Source organism: Chroicocephalus ridibundus, chromosome 4 (genome assembly GCF_963924245.1).
Source record: "Chroicocephalus ridibundus chromosome 4, bChrRid1.1, whole genome shotgun sequence".
Taxonomy (NCBI): Eukaryota; Metazoa; Chordata; class Aves; order Charadriiformes; family Laridae; genus Chroicocephalus; species Chroicocephalus ridibundus.
In genome coordinates this window covers 27,830,298-27,853,594 of record NC_086287.1, presented here as the reverse complement: position 1 = coordinate 27,853,594, position 23,297 = coordinate 27,830,298, and the positions used below count along the sequence as shown (strand labels likewise).

The following is a 23,297-nucleotide window of genomic DNA, read 5'->3' as shown; positions in this document are numbered from 1 at the left end:
AAAGCCATTCATAAATTAACAAGTCTCATGTCAAAGTCATTAGAAACTTGCATCTAGTACGTTCACTAAATAGAGGCAGATTTTATTAAGGGGATTTTCTTGTAGACTTACAAGACCTTACTCAGACCTAGTAGAACCAAAAGCAACAAGTAGGCTGGTAAAATGGAGATGATCAGTTCCTGTCTTTGAATAACTAATAAGAATTCTTCAATATCCTTCTGACAACTAGTTTCTTCTTTTGATACTTTCAATGTAAAATGAATTGGCAAGAGACTTCAGGGATACAGTATGTTGACTGTGATGAAGTATTTTGCTTGGCATAGTTGATACCACTGCAGAAGTCTTCATTGGTTGTGGTTACTTCAGTACCTATCCCTAAGAGAAGCTTGACCTGTGAGTTACAACTGTGCTGCGAAAATGGGATTGGAAAATAAGGAGCAGCTTGCTGAGTTCAGTCCTAAACTGTGACAAGCCATGCCAGAGGCTTATGCCTCATAAATGAGGCTGAAAATAACTAAGATGTTATCAGTACGCAATTATCAAAACAAGTACTAGAAACAGCATAGATGAGTATTTAGTGTCAATTTCTTGGAAGTTATTTTGCTGCTTTTTATTCTTGAAGCTGGAAGATAGCCACGTTCACTTAACTGCCTAGGCTTCAAGGACGATACTCTCCCAAGAGGTGCTGGAGCTAAGAGGCTTCTTTATAGTGAAATAAAACGCAGAAGGCAGGCAGTAGTTAACATTCTTCATTTCTTCAAAAATGCAGGCTTCTCTAGAAGCAAAATATATGAGCACCCCTCCTACTTTGTTCTAGGCTCAGTTTAGACAGTTACCTTCTATTAGTTCCACTTGAAAGCACAAGCTTTTAAGCTGCATTTTGCCTCACAGGACTAGGAACTGCTGCGCAAATTATAGTCAGCTTTCCTGTCAGGAGCTTAGCATTTGTGGTTATGGCTCGTGAAACTGAATCAGTTATAAACCCATCTTCCACTTTCCATATCAATATTCTGGAAGATCAGAAATGAAAAATATCAAACCTTCTTGCCTATCTAACTAATTTGAATAATTTCCATTGTTTTCAGCTCACTCTCAAACAGCAGACCCGTAGAAGACGCAGTCAAAGGAAGAATCAAAGTCAGTGAGCGGTGGAAGGAGGCTTTATTTCACTAAATGTAAAGAAACTAAAATAAAGATTACTGAGAAACTATGAATGAGTATTTGTTTTAAAACAGAATCCAGCTGTTTCCCCTCCTTGTTCAAATAAACTGTATAGCCACACTACTAAAGAAACACTGAATCATAAACTCCCTAGCATCCATTACAGCATAAGACAATAATTACATACAGCAGGAAACTGTCAACAGATGAAGTAAAAGCTTTAGCTACCTACAAAAACTAAAGCTGTAGGAAGGGGCTACATTCTTACCCTGAGATGCTGGGCAACAGGGAATCAGCAAAGTGGGAGCACTTGCTAAAGTGCTAAATTCCCTTGTGAAATGTTTCAAAGTGGTCTCCATTCCTCCACGCTCCAGGGGTAGCTGTCCTACGTAGAATTAATGGGTGTACATATACCCACACAACAAGAGTTGTGAACTGCTGCATTAAAACACCATTCCCCCTCTGATATTAAAAATGCTTTTTGCATGAAGTCCAAGCTCGGAGTCCATTTCTCTACCTCTCCAAGAGCAGAGGCATTCAGTCCTTCCTCCTCTTTTTGCTCTCATGCTCGTGTTCTTTTGGGCGGCTGCTATCCGATGGCCGTTTAGAGCCACCATGTTGCTTAGCTTCTTCCAGAAACTTGTCCAAACCAAAGGGATCCTCCTCAAATTGAACAGGTCCGTCTCTGCCCCTCCCTCTGGTGTTACGATCAGAGTTAGAAAACTCTTTGTCAGGAACAAACCTGCAGGAGAAGAGGCGATACTCAGTTGATTGTAACTCCAGAGTAGTTAATTAAGAGTATTTCTTAATTTTATTTTCTTACCTATTGGTCTTTATTCGAGCCTCTAGATCATCACCATACATGTCCTTATCCACATTTTTACTTGGCCTGTAGATGTTTTGGGCCATATCCTTGCCACTTCTCCAAGGCTGGTCATAAACATTATAAATTTCATCTTCTCCTCCAGCAAAGCCACTGTCCATACCCTGTGAAGAAGGAAGAACAGCAGCATAACACAAACGAGTCTGCAAAACTTCAGCTAATTTATTTTAACCTCAGATGGTGTCACACAGATACACAAAGATGGTACCATGTGATTTACTATTGATTTCAAATGAGTTCAAGCACATCCATTAGGATATGAGTGGTTTTGGGTCTGGGATTAAGGCCAGACAACACGACACAATTGTTATTACAAGCTTCAGTCAGGGCCAATTCTGCTCTTCCAGAAAGCAAAAGGAAGAATTACGGACCGTTCATATTTCAGAGTAATGGATCATTTCAGTTTGTCCTGCAAGTACAGCTGTCTATAACAGCCAAGTACAACCATACAGAATGGATATTATTCAGAATTTCTGGAAAACATGATACAAGCTGACTGATCGAAACCACACAGAGCCTCATGTAAACTGTGAAAGCAGAAGTGCCTGCCTGTTCTTCACTTTTGATTCATCAGCTTTCCTGTCTGCCCGCAGGTCTTTCACTGGGGACATGAAAAAGAATGATTGACAAACTGCAGGTCTATTCAGGGACTTTCTGTAGCCTAATCTACTTTTTCATCTCTGAATAGTATAAAGTTCAGCGAAAATAAATGTTGTTGTTAACTATTTATATCTTCAGAAGGATTTTTAACATAAGCAATAACGGGAATAGAAAGTATTTACTTGCTTCTGTCTCCGAGCAAATTTCCCTTATTCAAACAGTACGTTTATACAAAAGAAGAAAATGGGGTCACTGCAGCTTGAAGGCAAAACAGCTTCTTTCTCCTGATTCCCCAGTGAGAAAAACCACAACAAAACCATTTTAATTCAGTTATACATTCAGAATATTCCACTTTTTGTTGCATCAGGTATGGATAAAGGAGATCTCCTAACCAGTTATGTAGAGCCTTGTTTCAGAGTATCCACAACAACCGTGAGAACAGTGTCCCTTTAGTATTCTAGCCACAGCCACTACGGAAGGACGAGCACGTCCTCACAGAAAGCTGCATAGCTGTGAAAAGGTATTTTTACCTTGCTCTGGTTGAACAGCCTCTGGTCATACTGGAGTTCATTGGATGGCCTGGGGTTGGGTACTCCTAGGGCAATAACTTCACTGATATCTCTGTTCTCATTTCTCTGCAGCTTTGACCTGAATTTAAAAAAAAAAAAAAAAGTTTTACTAGGTCATAAACCGCATTTCTTGATGTGCTCAACTGCAACCTGATCCTGTAGCAGTTGCTAACAAAACGCCTCACCAGCCAGATTTTGACTGTTGCCCTTCCCCACTTGCTAACATTTAAAATTTGTCTCCTGGCAAAGGAAACATTTGGGAAAGTTATGTTCAGCTGGGCATTACATTTAAATTTGCTTTCCACTATCTGCAACTTACATCAAGCTGACTTGGTCTAAAAATGTCGTATTTATTTTTTGCAAGAACTAGTGTAATTATATACTCGGAAGGCCAAGCAATCTAATTTTAAGATATTAGAGATTCTAAGCCTCCAGAAACCGTTTGCGCTCAGAAATCTCACTGGCTTGGGCAAGGAAGATACTTCAGCCTACACTCATGAATCTAAGCTTACTTCAAACGGACAGCTTCAAGAAACAAAGCCACTACTGATACTCTGGTCTCACTGAAGTTATAGGATCTAGCTTTCAACCTTTGCTGTCAACATGTTAATTAAATCTGAATATACTGAAGTGCTACTAAAGAAAATCGCACACAAAACCAACACCCCCCCATCTCCATTCACCTGGAAAATTCTAAATTTAGAAGAGGGGACTGCCGTACACTAACACAGTAATACCATTTCACACAATGAATGAACAGCGCTTCATACCAGCGAATATCTCCACAAGGCAAAATTCAGGTACCCACATCAAGCAAAAGGAAGCCCAGTGCAATAGTTTCCCTAGTGGAGAAGCCCATGCCAGTACAGGAATAAAGCCGCTTTCTTTTGTGACTCACCTTTTGTCAGGAGCTGCCCTAGAAAGGTTTCTGTCATGCTGTCTCTCTTTGCGCCGGTCATGTCTGATTTCATCTCTTTCTCTAGCTTCTCCATCCTCTGAACAAACGCAAGATTGCTCATTATAGACACATATTTGAAGTCTGAATTAACTATGCCACAGACATTGGCACAGTGATTCGATTCAGTATTCTTTTATAGAAGAGAAGTGACCCCTAGCACTATTTAAAATGTTACACCTTAAACAAACTGAACACATGGGAAACCATAGCTTCCTTATGCCACAACCAATTAACTGTCCTTGACAAGAGGGTTAAAGCCGACACGTCCAACAACTATGTTTTCTAAACTTTCACAAACTTAGAATACTTGTCCATCTAGGAATGGATATCCTAAAACACCTACAGATCACCATATCATACGTTTATCTCTTAAGTTTAAAAAGATCATTCAAACACGCAGGCATCTAAGTGCTTTGAAGAACATTCTGTGACTCAGTATCAGAAAATCACTCAGGCTGGAAGGGAGTCTCTAGTTCAACCTCCTGCTGAAAGCAGGATCAATGCTGAATTCAAACCAGGTTGCCCAGGGCTCTGCCCACTCAGGTGGGAAGAACCTCCACAGTAGAGACTGCCAGCCTCCCCTGGGCAACTTGTTCCACTGCTGCTTGTCCTCAAGGTGAAAATTTTTCTCCTCACATGTAGTTGGAGTTTCCTGCTTCAACTTTTGACCACTTTCTCATTCTTCCAAGGTGCAGCTTAGCTAAGAGCTCTGAGAATCTCCTTGTAGATATGGGAAAGCTCCCATTAGGTCCCTCCAAAGCCACATCTTCTGGCACAACAAGCTTCCTTCTTCTCAGCATTTCCTGACTAGGCAGATACTCTAGCCCCTTGACCATTTTGATGGCCCTCCACTGAACTCACTCCAGTTTATCAATGTCTGTCTTGTACCTGGAGGCCCATAACTGCACACAGTATTCCAGATGCAGTCTAACAGGTCACCAGTAAAAGGAAATGATTACTTCCCTTGACCTACAGGTTACACTCCTGTAGATGCAGCTTAGTATGCCCTTCGCGTTGCCGCTGCCAGGGCACACCGCTGGCTTACGTTTAGCATATTATCCACTGGGACTCTCAGGTCCTTTTCAACAGAGTGGCTCTCCAGCCAGCCAGTCCCCGGCCTGCTGGATTTGGCATTATATGACCATATCCTCAACCTTCTAGAGAGATCGTAACTGCTTTGTAAGCTCAGCATTTTGATCGTTGAAGCATCATTTCAATCAAAACATAAGTCTCACCACAATGGTTATGATTTAGTTAGGTTAGCAGGTTTTGGGCCTAATGGCCAAAAGAACTACAGTCCTGCAGGACTGGTTAGTGCAAGAGACAGAATATTGCATTTACCATCTTTGAAACCTTAAAGATGGTTTAGTTCTTGTAAACAAAGTTGTTCTCCATCTGCAACAAGCCTTTTCTAAAAAAAATGATTAGTTTAGAACAGTCCATGAAAGCCATTACTTTCACTGATCCATTAACAACTCTGAAACTCAACAACGTCCTAAACCTGTATATGCTGTCATACTGCTGTGAGGTTCAAATCCAGATCCCATCAAACCAGCCAGTGGATTAACCAAATTCACTTGCTAATCAAGTGAAGAAATGAAGAACAGATGTCACGCTGAGAAATTACAGTTGATATTTAGGTATTATAATTTCTCAGGTTATTTCTCCAAACCCACACTTCAGAGACTGCTAAGAAAAACCATAGCATCTTAATAACAAAGAAATGTACCTTTTTCAACATGGGTTTTGATCCCTGCTCTTCTCTCCCTGGCTTTCTGAGCCATTTCTCGTAGCTTTTCCTCATGTTTCTCCTTTTCTTTCTGAGCCATCTTTCTCTCCACCTGGGCACGCATCTCTACTGCCTCACGAGCCTGCACACATAAAACGCAGTTAAAAAGACAGAAAGTTAGCACCTGGGATGCAAGCAGATCTTCTGTCATGGAGTTATCCAGTCAAAAGGGCAGGAATCAAGTCATGAAGTTCAAAGCCAGACAGTCTCAGCAGTTAGAGCTGAGAAACGTGACCCACAACCTCCAATAATCTAACCCACACCGAGCCACTGATTCAAAGACATCGGGGATAAGACCTTACGTCTTATGTTAGCCAAGAAGCAGGACAAAACAAAAAGCTATAGCCTATTCACGGTTGATTTTCTCAAGGAAATTAAGCATAAAAAGAATGTAAAACCACATGGAACAAAACAGTATAAACAACGACCTGACCTTTCTGTCAGCTATATAGAGAGCCTCAGCAAGCTTGGCAAAGTTTTCATTAATATGAACAGTCTGGAGTCCTCTGCCGTCTGCAGCCAGACGCTTATCTAACGGAATGGTGTAACCCTACAATGGAAACAGAGAGGCAGTTAATCACAGAAACTAACTTATTTGTAATAACAAACTTTATTGCATTTATTGTGTAAGAAAACAAAAATATGCACAAAACTCACAACCCAACATTAATACGCCTCGATGGACCTCCTTTATACATACTTCATATTCATTCCAGGTAACACTGAGCTTCACTCCAATCCCAAACTGGAATCACAATTTCCCTTCAAGTTACATCTCAGTACAAATAACGATCTTTTATTGGTAAGGTCCACTCTGTGCTTTGTGTTAAGAACGACAGATAACAGCTTTCCCAGTCTCTGAGCTGTTTTACCATTTGTGCTTAAAAACTGTTTTCCCTAAACTGTTTTCATACCTGTTAAGAGGTTAGCTGATTCAAAATGAGAAAGTAAGGGGCAAGGCTGCCAGCAAAAGTAAGAGACGCTAAATGCCAATTTTGCTTTCAAAAGCTGAAATTTAAAATTATTTATAGATGGTATTTTAAGATTCTTTAGCGAGCTCTACAAAATTTTTGCTTCGGTTTTAGCATCTGTAACCTAAAATTTGATCTACTAATTAGCATCAGTCCCAGTTATACAGCTGTGTTGGTGTAGAATAAAAAAAAAAAAACAACATCCAAACATGCAGCTTTTCCTTCCTCCATTTGAAGAGGCTGCCTCATGACAACAGCTTGGTAAGTTTGAGAATGATTAGACCAGTTACTGCAGCAAATTATAAATTCTCCCTTCTCTCTGAACATGAACTCACTGGCTGATAAAGATCGAAAGGGACAGGACATACCTACCCAAACAAGGAATAAAAATAGCTAAGCTAACCTGTGATGAACACTCATTAGTAAAAGAATGCAACACGGAGAACTTTCCAGAAATTTGGACTGCAGTATTAAAAAGAAACATGCTTGGTTCTCTATAAATTACCCTTCCCTTTTCAGTTTAGATGGCTTTACTTTGTGAGCTCTGGAGACTTTGGTTTCCGATTCCATATACTGCACTATTATGGGGATTTTAACTAATGCCAGTTTTCCTCTCAAAATGCATAATGTCTGTTATGAAGTAATATACTCTCTCTCAGTTCTATACTGCTGTCAATTTGACAACTCTTATATGCCAAAGAGAGAAAAAACTGAGTTGTGCAATCATTTGTTCTCCATGCTGGAAGCAGCCCCTTTACCTAACTCTAAGGGTTTAAAACCAGTATTATTCAAGCTTAAATCATTCACAGAAGTCTCCCAGCATGGTGCAACATTGGAAAGGTGAATTTATGACAATTTAATTACCTTTGCATTTTTCCAGTTTGAAATGCATGGAGGAATTTTCCACTCTTGCTGCTCTTTCACAGTCATCTGATTTAAGAGAAAAAGCAGAGTCATCTTTAGATTTACAGCAAAAGGAAATACTGTTTTCTTTCTCAAAGACAGCTGTGAAACTACTGAAATAAGAGTAAAGAGTTCAGGACACTGCCACAAAAAACCCAACTCTTTGCAGCAAGAAGATGTTCATTTCTGCACAGTACCTTTGCCAACATTGAGTAAAGTCATGACCAGCTTTTCAGCCATCGTCTTAAACTTTTGTCACACAGGCCGGAACTCCCAGCCAACAGCTCAAGTTGTAAGAAACTGATGAACCACCACCACACCCATCTCTCAGAAGAGAGCTAATCCTTAATAACACAATAACACAAGTTAGTGTTATTAAGGCTTAGCTTAATAGTGTTATCTAAAAGCAGTATCAGTGTACTAAGGCTAAAGCCTCAGTCAACAAATCCATGCTATAAACAACTCCATCAATGCAGCCGTGCATAAAATACATGGGAAATCTACTCAACCTTTGACAAGGTACATAAGAAGAGAGCTACTATCAGAACTGCCCAGAAAAAAACCAAAAAGACTGCACCAGGCACCAAGTTTATCACTTAACATCACATCAAAAGAAAGTGAATGTACACAGACATGAACTAGATCAAATTAGAATTTGTGAACTCGTCTAGAATTCAAAACTGAGAACAGCTATGGCATTTCATACCTTTCTACTAGGAGAGTGCATTACAGGTGCTGGAGGAGAAGGTGGTCCACGCGGAATCTTCTTGTTAATTCTGAACAATTGAGAAAACAATTACAATCAGCATGTTGTATGGAAATACACTTCAGAATCTTCTATTTGCCATGAACAAGTTTTAATAGTTACTTGAATCTCGGAGGCTCCATAGGGTCCTTCTGCATTTCCACCATCCGAATAACTCTCTGTTTTGCTCCAGAGTTGAAGGCAACACCTTGCTGAGATGGTGTGTACCTGAGTAAAACAATCAAAGCGCTCAGTTCTCTGCGCACAGCTAGATACTCCTTACCCACCCCATTTTTACTCAGTTCACTGCTCTAACTGCGTTTTCATTTCCTCCACACCAATTTAAGACTTTTCCACTGTGAACACCAGGAGCAGGTAACTGCACAGAGGATACTGGACTGAATGCAGACAATCAATTACACCAGACAGAATGTATCTTCCCAGAGCTATATTCTCCTCTTTCAACCTAGATTCTGAAGTAGAAGAAAGAAACTAACAGAGTACATGGAGCATGTCACAATACTTTCTACCCATGTCTGTGAATCCCTGGTGACTACTTACTGGTTATTAAAAACCTCTTCACATACTTTTTTCAGAATTAACCTCAGGCCAAGTCTAACCCTACATGGAATTTTTCTGTGTTTGCAGCGGAAAATCCCCATAAATAAGTATCATCCTTCTAGTAATTCCAATTCTTTCCAATTGCTCATTTTATACGAGGGAAGAACTTTATTACATGCCTTGTCTTGACTTGAAACTCCCAGTAAAGAGTCTGTTTTCAGGGCAACACCATTAATAGTGCTCCCCGACAAATCTATATTTTGCTGCTAAAACAATAACCCCTCCACAAAGCGCCACAAGTCATGACATGTTATTACATATTTCAATGCACTTCAAACCAAGTTATCATCAGTGGGTTAATTCAAAATACGCAAGCCAGTTTCATATTACTTCCAGAAGAACAGAATTCAAGAGGAATTTCCGTTCTCAGAAATTCAAGCAATATCCTAATTTTAATCAATTTTATATATAACAATACCTTACACATACACCAGCACTACATACCGAATGTACTGTGCAGGAGCTAGTTTGTCAGCTGCTCGAACTGGCATGGCTGCTGCAACTTTTTGAGAGACTGATTTCTCCAAGGCTGCTCTTGTCTTCTCTGTTATCTGAAGACAAAAATACCACAGGATGCACCTCATCACATATGCAAGACATACAATATACCACTAATAACTATCATATAACATAATAATTTATTTTATATATATATATATAACATAACATATAATACCTCTCTAATTGCCTCCTCATCTGGTCTTTGCAGTTCAGGATCATCCACATTCATGACCTCTTTTGGCACAAGATCTGTGTATTTGCTGTAAATAACCTGGAAGACATTATATTTTAATCAATGCTGGTGAACAGGAATAAATGTACATATATCAAAGGAAATGTTTCAGGCCTAGATTATACTTTAGGTACTAAAGAAAATTGGTATACAACTCTAAAGGCATTACAATTACATATTCTTCAATGACTCCCATAGAACAAGAGTATACTCTGAACTGTTTTATAGATGGAATAATTGAAGAAAAGAAGCAATCTGATTAAATATAATTCTGTAAATCACTCTCAGATGTGGGATTAGACACCAGTTTCCTGCTTCTCTTTCCTACTCTTTTCCTTTTTCAGGGTCCCCAAGGCAGGAAAAAGAATAATCCACATTTGTACTTCTTTTTTCAAGGATTACTTAAGAATTTGATACAAGTGTTCTTCAGCATCTAGATTTTTAAAATTTCATTATGTTTCCTATTTTCTTGAAAAAAAAAAAAAAAGCTTAAGCAATCTGTTCTTGACACTTTCCCTTATATAGGGACTTCAGTCTTCATACAACATGCAGCTAGCTGTCAGTAGCTTTAAGCCCCGATTTTAAATATAGGGAAAGAATACTATTAGATGGCTATAGGGAAAAAAATTATTACATTGCATTAATGCTTCACATTTGTCCAACAAAACAACATTAAAAAGTCTTAGTTCAAAGGGTTAAAAGTCATTACAACTATTATTTCAAGTTTATTATAAAATGCACGTCTAGCTATGAAACTGACCTTTAGTCTCAGCATTAATTTGTCACACAAGAGCCATTTACTGCTTCTCAGCCTTCACTCCTAAAATTTTCATCCTCAGAATTAGTATAAATAATATCCTAGCTCCTCAAATGCTGAATGAAGGACATCTGAAGAGCAGTGTTCCTGTAAGGTAATTAACTCTAAGTCCAAGTGCCTTGCTGCACGAAGAGCAAAGTATGCTGCAAGAGCTCAGAGTATCTCAGAAGACAAAAAAGAAAGCAGAAAAGTCTAAGAGATGCTCTAAAAACTACAGGACACTGAGGTACAAATGAGCTACATGAACTGTTTAAACCCTTCAGTACTGCACGCAAATGGCAAGCTACATTAACATGGAAGAAATCCCTAATATAGATTAAACTAGCCTGAAAATACAAAAAAATTTTGTCTCCATCAAAAACTTCTATAGTTGCATGTTCTAATTGAAGTCCTTTTTTGAGGTGATACAGACAGGCAGACAAAGATGTTGCACTGTGTTGTTTTTTTAGATATTTACCTTATTTTAACAGTAATGTTAAGATGTTTTATTAATCTAAGACAAAGAGGAGACTGCAATTGTTTGATATTGTAGTATTCACATTCACTACCATTTTTTATCTATGAAATTTAAAAGGAAGCATCGACCTGTGTTTCAGATATTTTGTTTTGATTGCTGCTGAAAAGCAGAAAGAATCTCCTTTAGGCAGAAATGAAATGCTCAATTTTTCGTACAGCTACCTGACACCCTCTCTGGCTGGGGCAGCCTTAACGGGCAGCAAATAGAAATCTGCACGCCATTGCTGCCAGAAAGAGAAATCTTACCTAACTAGTTGTGTAAGATACTGTAGCTCATGGTAGGATTTAGTCATCAATCACATTCAGAGTTTCACAAGACATCTGATAGACCCAAGTGTCCTGACAGAAACGTCTTCATTTGTAACGCACAAATCTCTCCCTTCAACATATTTTATTCTATATATCCAGAGCAGCCCTGTACAGTGCTCATCAATAGTTTCTCCATATGAAGCACATCACATTTTAGAAGTCATTACAATTACCTGGCTGTAAGCCTGGCACACACACTAGAGAAAAAGTTGGCGACAAGCTCTCAAACCGATCTCTACCAGAAAGGTAAATATATTTATGAGTAAAGAATACTTTTGATTATTTTAATTATATTCACATTCTCTTGATCTGTTCCATTGCTATAACAGGAGTTCCTTCAACAATGGAACTACTCTCTCCTGCAGGTGTTTCAATTCAACTCACAAGCTTGAGAAAAAACTGTAGGTAAGATTTGTGGTTCTTTTTTTTTTCCTCCTTGGGCCACTAAGAAGAAATCCAACTCCTGCACAGAAAAATCATCCTTGCCAGAAAAAAAGTAATGGACCTAATAGTTCCATTCCTTGATTTCACTCTCTCTTCTGCATTACTAACAACACAGGAAGCAATTATACATCCTTATTTTCCTACTAAGGGGACAGAGCATCAGTCTCACCAAAGTATATCAATTATTGATACATTATTTTAGCCTGGCTTTCAGTCATGTGAGTAGAGAAATTACTGGAATAATCAACAGCAGCACAAGACCTAACCACACGGTTAATGCTGGAAATCCTTCATCTGGACAACCAGACGAACTCCATCCTGGGATCCATAAGGTCATGCATCCAGGTTCTTCAACGATATCCAGCATTTCACGTCTAGCAGACTTTCTGCCAGCCCCAAACAGGAGGCTTGTCAGAGTATCTCATTTATGTCAGCATTTTTCAAGGAAAATTCTCCGAAGCAACAGCTGCAAGAGAGATGAACCACTGCAAAAGCAGAAACCGCTGACAAACCATCTAGCGATGGGGTCCGAGTAATGGAACTGCCGCCTCTACAAGAAGGCAGTATACTAAATTCAACTTCAAAAAATCCATAAGCTGTAGCAAAAGCAAAATTTGCACCTTAACTCAGACCAAACAAGTAGCTCATAGAATAGGATCAGAAACTCCATCTCATTTCTGGCAGGCTGCTAAGTATCTCTTTCACTTAGCTCTAAGTATTAAGATTGAAGAAAAATTTGAATTATGACCGCAGCTCTCAGGATAATGAAACTTCTGTATGTAATCTCACTGACAGTGTACTAATAGAAGTTCTCTCTTACAAAAAAATATTACACATTATTCAACTCAACATAGATTAGTGAAGAACTGCTCCCTAGGACATCTTTGCCAATACTTTCTCACCCCTGGGGGAAGAAAAAAAAAAAAAAAAAAAAAATCAAGCAATAGCAATAGTAGTTCTGCTATATCCAGTGAAGTTGTTCCGTTCACCCAGTTTTACTCCCCCTTGAATCACAATACTCTATCTTTAGTCCCAGCATTTACATCCAGCTGGATACAATCTGAATCAAGCTGACTCAGAAGGCAGAGTTTTAGGGTTAGGAAACCCTAATTCCAGTTCTACACAGCCCAGTTTTGGAAAAGCCACGCATCTCTTCCATCCTGGTAAGTATGGCTACAAAACGTGAACATTGCTGCTTCGTTAGAGATGCCATATGGAAAGTCAATGAATGCTGGTACAGATCTTCATGAATCAAATATGACAAATGTTAACAGCTTAAATTTAACTTTACCTGTTCTAAGTATTACCCTAACTCTGAACCAAATAACGCACAGTGAAAGATTAGTCATTTTTGCCTAACGTCAATGATCGTTTCCAGTTCTTTTTCAAATACACTTCAATCCCCATCAGAACAGTTCTGTTATATGCAAGTTAAATCTGATCCTACAAGTAGGTAAAGATGCATTTGACAAGTTGTAAAATGAGGGTTTAACTACACTAATTTTTTTTTCTTATTATTTGCTCTACACCTTCCTCCAAACCAGTAGGATTATTACTTCTTGTCTACTTTTCTGCTCCAAATTATTTTTTATGCTTTGGGCTAAGTCAAATTTCTATTTAGTATCAAATATTTACTCACAACATTCTTTAAGTGTAATTAATATTTTAGCATCTTCCCCTTGACAAATAATTCAAGACGCTACATAAAGCCTGACGGAACCCCAATGAAAGTTCCCTTGATAAAAACATTGCCACTGCTGTTGTTTCTGGTTAGCCTGGCTACTTTCTACCACATGACAGCATGGAGCCCAATTTGAACCTGCTTTTTTCCAAAGGTACTGCAGTAATTTATGACACACAGGATGAGGATATATAACATGTGACACTTCTTTGACGCTCAAATGAGTATTAGTTAAATATAAAATCATATTGGCACTATCCTTCTGCAACTTTGGCAAATGTAGGATCAATTTAAAACAACAAAAAAAATGTACCTGTTAAAAAAAAATATTTCCCTAATATTCTTAGAATGCTCACTCTATTTTTTCCGTTTGAGACATAAAGTTCAGCTTTTGTTTTTCTGTTTAGATAGGTTTTTCCCCTTCCTCCTTTGCAGTAAGACATGGGGCATATTACATACCCATAAGCTTTTCAAGACATCCTAAATTAAAGCAGAAGTCAAATTATTTTGAAAATAACTATTCATATCTATTAACTGAAACACCCTTTGTAGTTAACTCCCTTCTTAGATTTTCTTTGGATTACCCTATTCTTTAGAGGAGATGCTTGCTATAACAAGCAGCTCGTCATACACTTTGTCATGCCTCAGCAGCTTTCCACCCTTCAACATCTGCTTAAGAGAATTAAAGTTTTAATGTAGTCCACTTTGCTACATTTGAAAAGGCAGATGTAGATACTCCTCAAAGTGGACTTAGGAGACCCAAGTACCCAGTCTCCTTGATACCAGTTAGGACATCAGGATAAAGTGTCATCTCTTTGTTTTTAGAAAGGCCACTGTACACAGAAAACTGAAGCTGATTACCATTAAACTTGATGAGAATCTTGCCATCAATGAACTTAGCACAAAAATTTAGGAGTATAGCCACCAACAATACTTCCTGCTGCAATTAAAATCATGAAAAAAAAAGAAAAAAGAAAAAGCACCCAACAATATCGAAAGCAGACAGAAGCTTCAAATGTTAAATTAGCAAGACACAAGGTGCGGTATTGTGAAAGCTGAACTGTGTTTTCTGTCTCCCCCCACTCTCGCTACACGCTGAAATGAGGCTGCCTGTGCTCAGCCCTGATTTCAGTTTCCTGCCTTCACTGGATAGCTCTCTAACGAAAGCTGCTAAGCTATCAAGTCAGCTTTGTGTAGAGACTCTCACCATTTTTGCTTTACCTTTTAATTACATAACAGAGAAGATCACAGTGATCCCTGTCAAAATGCTCATGGCAGACCAATGAGTTGAAGTATATGCAGTGTATACACGCAACTTTTCCAGGTATACATGCCAGTCTACATATTTGAAGAAATATTACCTTGTCCTTTGATTGTCCTTGTCGAGCAATTGCATCGTATTTTATTTTTCCTTCTGCATCCACTTGAACAGCCAAAGCATTGGACATTTTCTTCTTTCGACCCATATCCAATGGATATTGGGCCACGTGAATTTCTGGGAAAGCACCCCCATCTCCAAAATCCTACACAAAATAAGAAGTAGTGAATGACTGAAAGACAAAAACATGGTATAGCATTTGCATGGGTGGGAAATGGAATGAAAGAGTGGATTGAGTTTAACAAAATGAATCACTGCCAGAATGTTCTAGTAACTGATTATTTTAGCTGGTAAGAGAACAATGGACTACAGAACTTACACTTATTAAAATGAAAGACACTGAAATGCAGAGACATCTTGCAATAATTATTCTCCGCACAGAGCAAGAGCCCATATCACTGACTAGAATGTGCAGGCCCTACTATGCTACAGACAATATATGATTAAGTATTTAATTCACATGCGAGTTATTAATTAGAACTTCAAAAATTTACTTTCTGCAATAAAGCAACTGTGGAAATACTAAAGTTACATGAGCAGCAACTTTTAAATTAAAATCTCTACTCGTTATTTGTTGCTTTCCACATTATAATGAAGGGAAGAAGTTAAAAGCTTTCCACTCCTTTCAAAGCCTGTAGGTCCTAGCTTTACAACGGTATGAATACCAAGCTATCCCATTTCCTTTCTTTGATGTGCGAATACATTGAAAATTGGTCCAGCGCCCAACAGCCTAATATTCTTAAAGTTTATTTCCTCTCTGCTTCAACGTGTTGCTGTAAAAGCATTTAATGTACAGATAACCAAAAGACCTCTCAAAGATGACCACCCTGATTCAGTATCAAGACGGATGCACACAGAATTGGTACTATTCATAAAACAGCTTCAGGCTACGGTTTCGAATGCAATTCTTCAGAGGAAGCATTTGCTTAAAGCAGCACAAGCATCTCCCCCTCCCTCTGTTGCAATGGCACTACTTATGTGGAGTCTGATTAAGAAATTCATTCTTCTTCCTCTTTGATTTGTTTCATTAGGTAGACTAATCTCCCACCATGTTCACCATGTGAGCGAATGGTTAACACCACTGCAACCTGGACTGAGGCTGGAATAAACAAGCAGAACACTTCCTTCCAAAGAAAGACATGCTTATGCCATTTTAAAGAGCTCACTGAAATACAGCTTCAGTTATTTAAAGTATTCCACTGGATGTCCCACATTCAACAATTAGTTACAGAATCAATATTAAAGTATTAGCCCAAACAAAAGTAAGTCATTCCTCAAATTTTTTTGCGTAACTCTTGATCTATTAAGAACAGATTTTGTTTCTTCCAATGACAGCATTCCAGGACCACTGGACAAACATTATGCTTTAGAAACATTTATCGCTCTTGAAGAATTTCCATTTTTTACAAGGCAGAAAGGAATCCTTAACAGTCTGAGACGTGCATCATTTTGTGGCACGGTGATACTGGAAACTCATAGAGAACCTTCATCACCTGACTTCTTAAAAGAAGTTATATTGATAACATTTAGAAAGAATAAGCACTAAAATACTAACTTTAATAATCAACAGTGTAGGGAGGGAACCCTACACCGGGTGTAATAAAGGTTTTATTTTTAACATCATATGCTTTATTAAACGCTAAACCCATATAAAGATGTTTTATTTTAGGGAACCACTGGAACTACTATTTAAAGTCACCTTATCTAGCACTAATGGATCCCCATGGTACAGTGCTGGATCCATCTTTACAAAAATGGGACACAAACATAAATGAGTAAGGCTGTTACTAGCTCAGGAAAGGACGGCACTTGGGGACAATGCAGGATCACACATGAAATCATCTCTCAAAACCTCAACAGCATGCCTTCTCCCAAGAGCACCGGCTTCTGACTCGTAGCAGCAGGTCTCATATGTTATGTCAAACATAATTTCAAAATCTGCAAGGTTTTGCGGGTCACAGTGAGAAATCGTGTTAAAACAGTTTTGTAATCAGAGCTATACACCTCTATACACCCTTCTGCCTTTCAACATTTCCAGTTGAAATTATGTTAAGCTGGCAAGGCCAATATACACAACATTGTCCAAAACCCTTTTGCCAGCAACACACATAGACAATGAATACCTGACAATTTTTTAAGCTTCCTTCCAACTCTAGCATTTTTCTCCAACACCAGCAGCTATCTTTTGTTACGCTACAAACACAACACACACGACCATTCTGTTCTCTGATATACACATGTTCACTTACTCCAGCTACAATCTGGAACATGTATTTAATAAATAACGACAGAGGAACAATACAGATATCTTTCCCTGCCTTCACAGACTGTAAACTGAAAGGACCATAGACCTATTTCCATACTACAACGTAACAATCTCTGAACCCTTATAATACCCTATTTACCAGTAAACATTTTAAGTAATCTGGTGAATAGAACAATTTCCCCCACCCAAGAATACACCCATCAGTCTGGATGGAAATTCTGCATGTGGTAACGCTTTGCACAACTCTGTGCTACACTCAAGATGCTCAGAGTTTATTTCTACTCCAGAAAACACACTTTTTTTCCTGCCATTAACAGACACGCTACTACAGTGTGAATTTAAATATCTACCTCTAGCACTCGTGGTATCCATCCTTTCCGGTAACCGTATGGGGGAGGTTCCCGTCGCGATGAGACTAGAGCAGTCTGCCTAGATCTTTGAGCTCTAGCTCTTTCTTCTAGTTCTAGCTGGTCTTGAGACAGCTGGGTTGGAGCTGGTAAAAAACTGCACATCCACAGACAGCCACCAAAAAAAGAGAGACATAAAAAGTTAATTCTGATACTTTCATTCAGTAACACTCAATTATGCTCAAGTCTACTACTAAATTATTAGTCTCTACAATCACTCTATGCAGATTAAGAATCAGTTTATGAAATTTGAATATTGTGATCATCAACCTAAGTGCAGTAACTCCTGAGATTACAGATGCAAAAGCACCGCATCCTTGTTTGAACGGGAATGTGTGACAATGCTCATTCTCCAAGAGAAATGTCACACACCACTGTGCGTTCCTTCCACCACTACAGAGCAGGAAAACAAAACATGCCCTTCGTCCCAACGACTCCCCCTTCCTTTCTCTCAAAGCAAACGCCCACAACAAGATCTGTCAGCAAGCTCCCCCGTAATTCCAGGTACCTCCCGCCCAAAGCCAATTAGTTGAAACACAATTTCTTGACTTCCCATTTTTCAGCTGGTCTAGATTACGGGGCCCTGTTACGCATTTTTTAAGGAAGCCTCCACCTCCGAGAGAGTGGGCATTCCGGGGCGGCCACTGAAGCTGCATCCCCGAGCCTTGCCAGAGACGCACCACCTCGTAACAAAGAACTCTCGCCCCGGCTCCCAGTAAGCAAACCCCGACAAAACCCCACAGACCCGACCACCTCCAGCCGAGGCGCTCCTTCTCCCCACGGAAAACAGGCGAGGCAGGCAAAGCCCCGAACCCGCGGCAATGCCAAACACCCCGTCCCGCCAGGGCAGGGCGGCTCCCCCAGCCCCGACCCGCCCCGGTCCAGGCCGCGGCCCAGCCTCCTCACGGCCCAGTAGGCCCACCACCCAGGAGAGGCCGCGGCCCCGCGGTGCACTCCCCGAGCGCGGCCTTTCTGGTCGGCCGGAGCCTCGCACAGCCGCTGGGAAGCCGCGGGCAGGGGAAGGGGAGAGCAGATACCCGAACGGAGCCAGACGGAGCAGACCAGACCCACCTGGTGAGCGCCATCTTGCCGCCTCCGTCGTCTTCTGGGGAGCCAGGCCGCGGGGGCGGGGGAAGGGCGGTGGCAGCAGCTGCGCATGCGCCGGGCGGCGCAGCGACTCTCTGGGAGTTGTAGTCTGGATGAGGTCGCGGTTCCCGTGACCACGCGCGCGCAGAGCGCAACGCGTCATGGGAGACGTCGTTTTTCTACTCCAGTGGCGCCTGTCACGCGGCCGTGAGGGGCGGAGGGAGCGGCCCCGCCCCAAGGGCTCTGCCTTCTCTGGGGTCGCCTCCCGGCGCCCGGGGCTGTGGAGGGCAGCTCCCTCCGCCCGGGCTAGCCTCGAGGCCTGCTGCTACCGGCGGCGCCGTCCGTCCGTTGGGGCCGGCCTCAAGGCCTGCTGCCACCCCCGGGCCCAGCAGCTACCCCCGGGCCCGGATCTGCCGCCTGAGGGACACAGTCGTGTGAACGCCCCAACCAAACAACCAACCGTGCGCGGCACCTCCCTGTCCCGGTTTGAGCGACACGGGGTTAATTTCTCTTTCAGCAGTTTTACTTTTCAGTGAGGTCTCTTCTCATGCTTGGGGAAACTGCTCTTTTAGAAGACTCTAGTGTCTGAATCTGTGAAAATATTTCCTTTATAGCCAGCTAGGCTATGTGGTTTTCAAGGTCTCAGTGTTTTCTAGCCTTGCCAGGCGGAGGGACAAGGAGGAGCGAGACCCGGGCGCTTGACCGCAAGCTGGCCGACGGGATTATTTCATACCATGAACATCACATTCAATGTAAATTAGAAAGTTTGCTGAGGAGTTTCTTCTCTTCCTTGATGGCTGTGATCCTGAGAACTCCTTGCCTTGGTGCTGAACCCCTGAGCTCTTCCCTTCCTACCGAAGCAGTGTCCCACATTTGCTGTCCATTGCAGGCAGTGCACAGCTTCCTGCTGATGGAATTGTCTGAGTATAATCTTCACATATTTTATATTGGTATCGGGATCAATATTGGTTCTTTAGTATTATTAGTGTTAATTTTTTAGTGTTATTCTGTTAAATTTGTTTACATTGCAACCCTGGGTTTCCTTGTTTTTTCCAATTCCCCTTCCCAGATGGGGAGGGGTTGTTGGGTGACAGAATAATTGTCTAAATGACAATAAATTGTTCTGAGTTTTTCAAACCATAACGCTCCCATATTGCATGTCTGTCCCACTTGGATGCCTCCTTGGGCATTGCTGGCCTTGGCAAACTTGGACAGAGGAGACGGACCCAACAGAAATGGCGCAGTCCCAACAAGGCTGCACCAGAAATGCAAGACCAATACAGATCTCTGAGGCACAACTGGAAGAAAAGAAAAAAGAAAAAGAAGGGAGCTCGGTAGAATAACCTCTCTATTCAGATGGTTTCCAACAAGTTCAGTATGAACTTTATGGTTCATCCTGATGAAGGTGTCCAAGTAAAAAGCAGAAAATGTACAGCAAATGGATTGGAATAAAATTTCTTATTCTGGTATCTGCTACTTAGATATCACTGAATTGGGACATGAGAGAGAAAGGAAGAAGAGAGATCAAAAATGCTGTAAAAATATATTGATTGAAAATGAACCCTTTTGTATTAAATGCTAAGAATTGTGCTGTATAGGTGTAATGGGTATCTGTATCATAGAATAATAGAATCGTAGAATCATAGAGTTGGAAGGGACCTCTGGAGATCATCTAGTCCAACCCCCCTGCCAGAGCAGGGTCACCTAGAGCAGGTTACATAGGAACGCATCCAGGTGGGTTTTGAATGTCTCCAGAGTTGGAGACTCCACCACCTCCCTGTTACATAGAAGTTTTTTTAAATCAAGCCAAGAGATGCACTCTTTAGGGTATAGTTAAAATGTGGATTAGGGAAAAATACTTCCCAGAGAATTGTGGTGGGAGCTAGGTGGAGCTTTACATAGCTAAGTTGCTATTCGTTTTGATGTGGTGGTATATGGCGCTATATATAAAAAAAGAAATTTGGTTATTAAATAGTAACTGCTAGTGAATCAAAGGGAGAAGAGTCCCATTGTGCTAGGCATGGTTCATCTAGACGAGAAACAGAAGCTGGCTAGAGAAGGAAGGAGTAGAAAGTATAAGAAACAAACACAGTTTTTATGAGAAGTAAAAAATCATACCGTATGAGGCAGGAAGACTAAAAGGCAGACTAAATGTCTGTCTTGCAGTCTTCTAGTCATTTTGTCTATCTTATCATATTTTAATCTGCAGGACAGCCTAGTTCTGCAGACTAAATTCATCTGCTACAATTTCTAGGATGGGGTGGATTTGGAGGGGGCAAGGACAGTCCTGTTGCAGTCCTTCTATGCAAAAGCTCTCGTCATCTCCAGTGGGAATCAGACTTTGGCTTTGCATCGTGGCGACAGCAGCTCTGTCATCACTTCTTTGAATGACAGATAACTTCCCCTCCTCTCCAAGACAGCTGGCCTCTGTTGAGCACTTTAGACAAAGCTAAAGATACAAGACTTTGACATATATCCTTTATCAATAATTTCAAAACTCATCTGTCATCTCTCCTACCCATTTCTGTCAGTCATTTAGCAACAGAATTGCTGTTGTCACATCTGGCAATATTGCCTCCTGATTCAGGGGCCTCCTCTTGCCGTCAGAAGTTGCCGTGGTCTCTGTCTGCAGCTGTTATACTAGCCTCAGCTGAAAAACTATCCTTTATCCCTCCTACTTTTATGTTTCTCCTTCTTTGTTTGCTGTGATGCATTATTTAATACTGTATGGTAAATATATCATTTAGTGAGCTATTTTGCAACACAGTTTACATGACAGCCACAATACAAAATTGTTTAGAAGGTAAAATTGTAGGTGAGCAATATGCTTCATCTCCTGCACTAGGGAGATGCTCCTTGGTTTCCTCAGTTTTGTGGCTTGTTCTTAGAACTGCACGCTCCCTCGCTTTCTCTTTGCAGACAGTGAGCTATTTGTACTTGCTTTAATACTTAATTTTCATCCTCTTGAACCTCTGTCTTTTTAATTTCATTTCGGTTCGATTTTGACGTCTGAGTTGGCTAATTTTGTGAATATGTAAGGCTCTTAGCACTGGATAGAGGGGACCATATGGTACGAAGGGGCTGTACAAGCTTATTCAAAACCATATGGCACTGTAAACTTATCAAAGTCTTCTATGCACGTGCTGATAATCCACCTGTGAATAACTTCTTGTCCCTGTCTGCATTATCTATCATGTATCAAACCTAAAAAATGCTTACATACATGGTTTAATTGGTCAAAAATGTTTACTGGGATTAAAAAAAAAAAAGTTGTTTAGAAGTTCTGAACTCAAAAACTGGGGGAAGTTTCGAAAATTTGAAACTTTAACATTTTCAAAATGGACCATTTGAACTTTGGTGTAAAGCAATGTTTGTTGGCCAAGTACAGGCTGAATCTGCTTACTTTTTTGAAAGTGGGAAAATTCTTTAAACCAGAATGTGTTTAATTTCTAATCTAATACTTTGTTGTTTTTCCATGTAGAATGGTATTTTGGTTTGGTCCCCCCCCCAGTTTTCTTTTTGAAGTGAGAAAACAGTTTAGTTTTTGTGTTAGGTTAGCCAGCAGACCAAAGAAATACATTATTGACGTAGTTGTCCTCGACCCTGACCTGGTTCACCTCCCATTACTTCTGTTTTCTGCTTCTTATGACGTTTTAATTAAAGAATTAGCACTGGGCAACACCTGAAGACATATGCTACATGGGTGGAGGTCCAGGAAGGTTATGAGAGAGAAGCAGTTTAGCACGAATTTCTTGTGCTGTGAAGTAACAAAAAGCCTCGTGCAGCCTGTGGATGTACAAGTCGGGTGAACTGTGAGGGACAGAGTTATTGACAACTCTGTTCAATGCTGGCAGATTGAAGAGGGTTGGAGTACTACAAAGATAACATAAAGCTAATGTTAATTGGGAGTGTAGGGGAAATAAAATAAGTAAACTTGTTTTGTGGTGAACTTTTAAGAGGTAAATGTTATATTGACAAGTTAAAATGAGGTAAACTCCATTTATCTGTACTTATTGTCAATTACATTACAAGGACAAGTGATCTGAGTGAGCAAATTAAAACCTTTGGCATGTTTTTCTCATTATAAAAAGATTGAGAAAAGGTGTGATCATCGGGTATGTGTACCTGTACAAGTTAGAAATACAAGATCTGAAAGTGCTCTTTGATCTCATGGGGGAAGGCAAAACAAGAATCAGTGACTGGAAGTGGAAATTAAAGAAATTCAAATGAGAAATTAGACAGAAATATTTTACAATGAGAGCGATTAACCTTTGGAAAGCTGTGGGGAGTGCTCACTTTTCCATCCCTTGTTATCTTCTAATCAAAGCTGAAGTATCTTGGGAAGAGATGCTTTCATTATTACAAGCCTGAGCAACCAGGGTCCTTACAGGAATAACTGGGTGAAACTCAATGTCCCACAATATATATAGCATCAGAAAAGAAACATTAATATTCTTTTC

General features: G+C 40.3%; 1 protein-coding gene across 1 annotated transcript; it reads right to left on the bottom strand.

Annotated features, from left to right (window-relative positions):
• Positions 1-1,142: 1,142 nt before the first annotated feature.
• On the bottom strand, positions 1,143-18,927 carry SNW1 (SNW domain containing 1). The gene is made up of 14 exons (XM_063331331.1): positions 18,823-18,927; positions 17,695-17,848; positions 15,062-15,223; positions 9,877-9,972; positions 9,645-9,751; positions 8,703-8,807; positions 8,541-8,610; positions 7,796-7,861; positions 6,394-6,510; positions 5,901-6,042; positions 4,112-4,208; positions 3,175-3,292; positions 1,985-2,148; positions 1,143-1,903 (listed from the first exon to the last, which is right to left on the bottom strand). Exons 1-14 carry the CDS (start codon positions 18,834-18,836, stop codon positions 1,699-1,701), a joined length of 1,617 nt encoding a protein of 538 aa, XP_063187401.1. The 5' UTR covers positions 18,837-18,927; the 3' UTR covers positions 1,143-1,698.
• Positions 18,928-23,297: the final 4,370 nt, after the last annotated feature.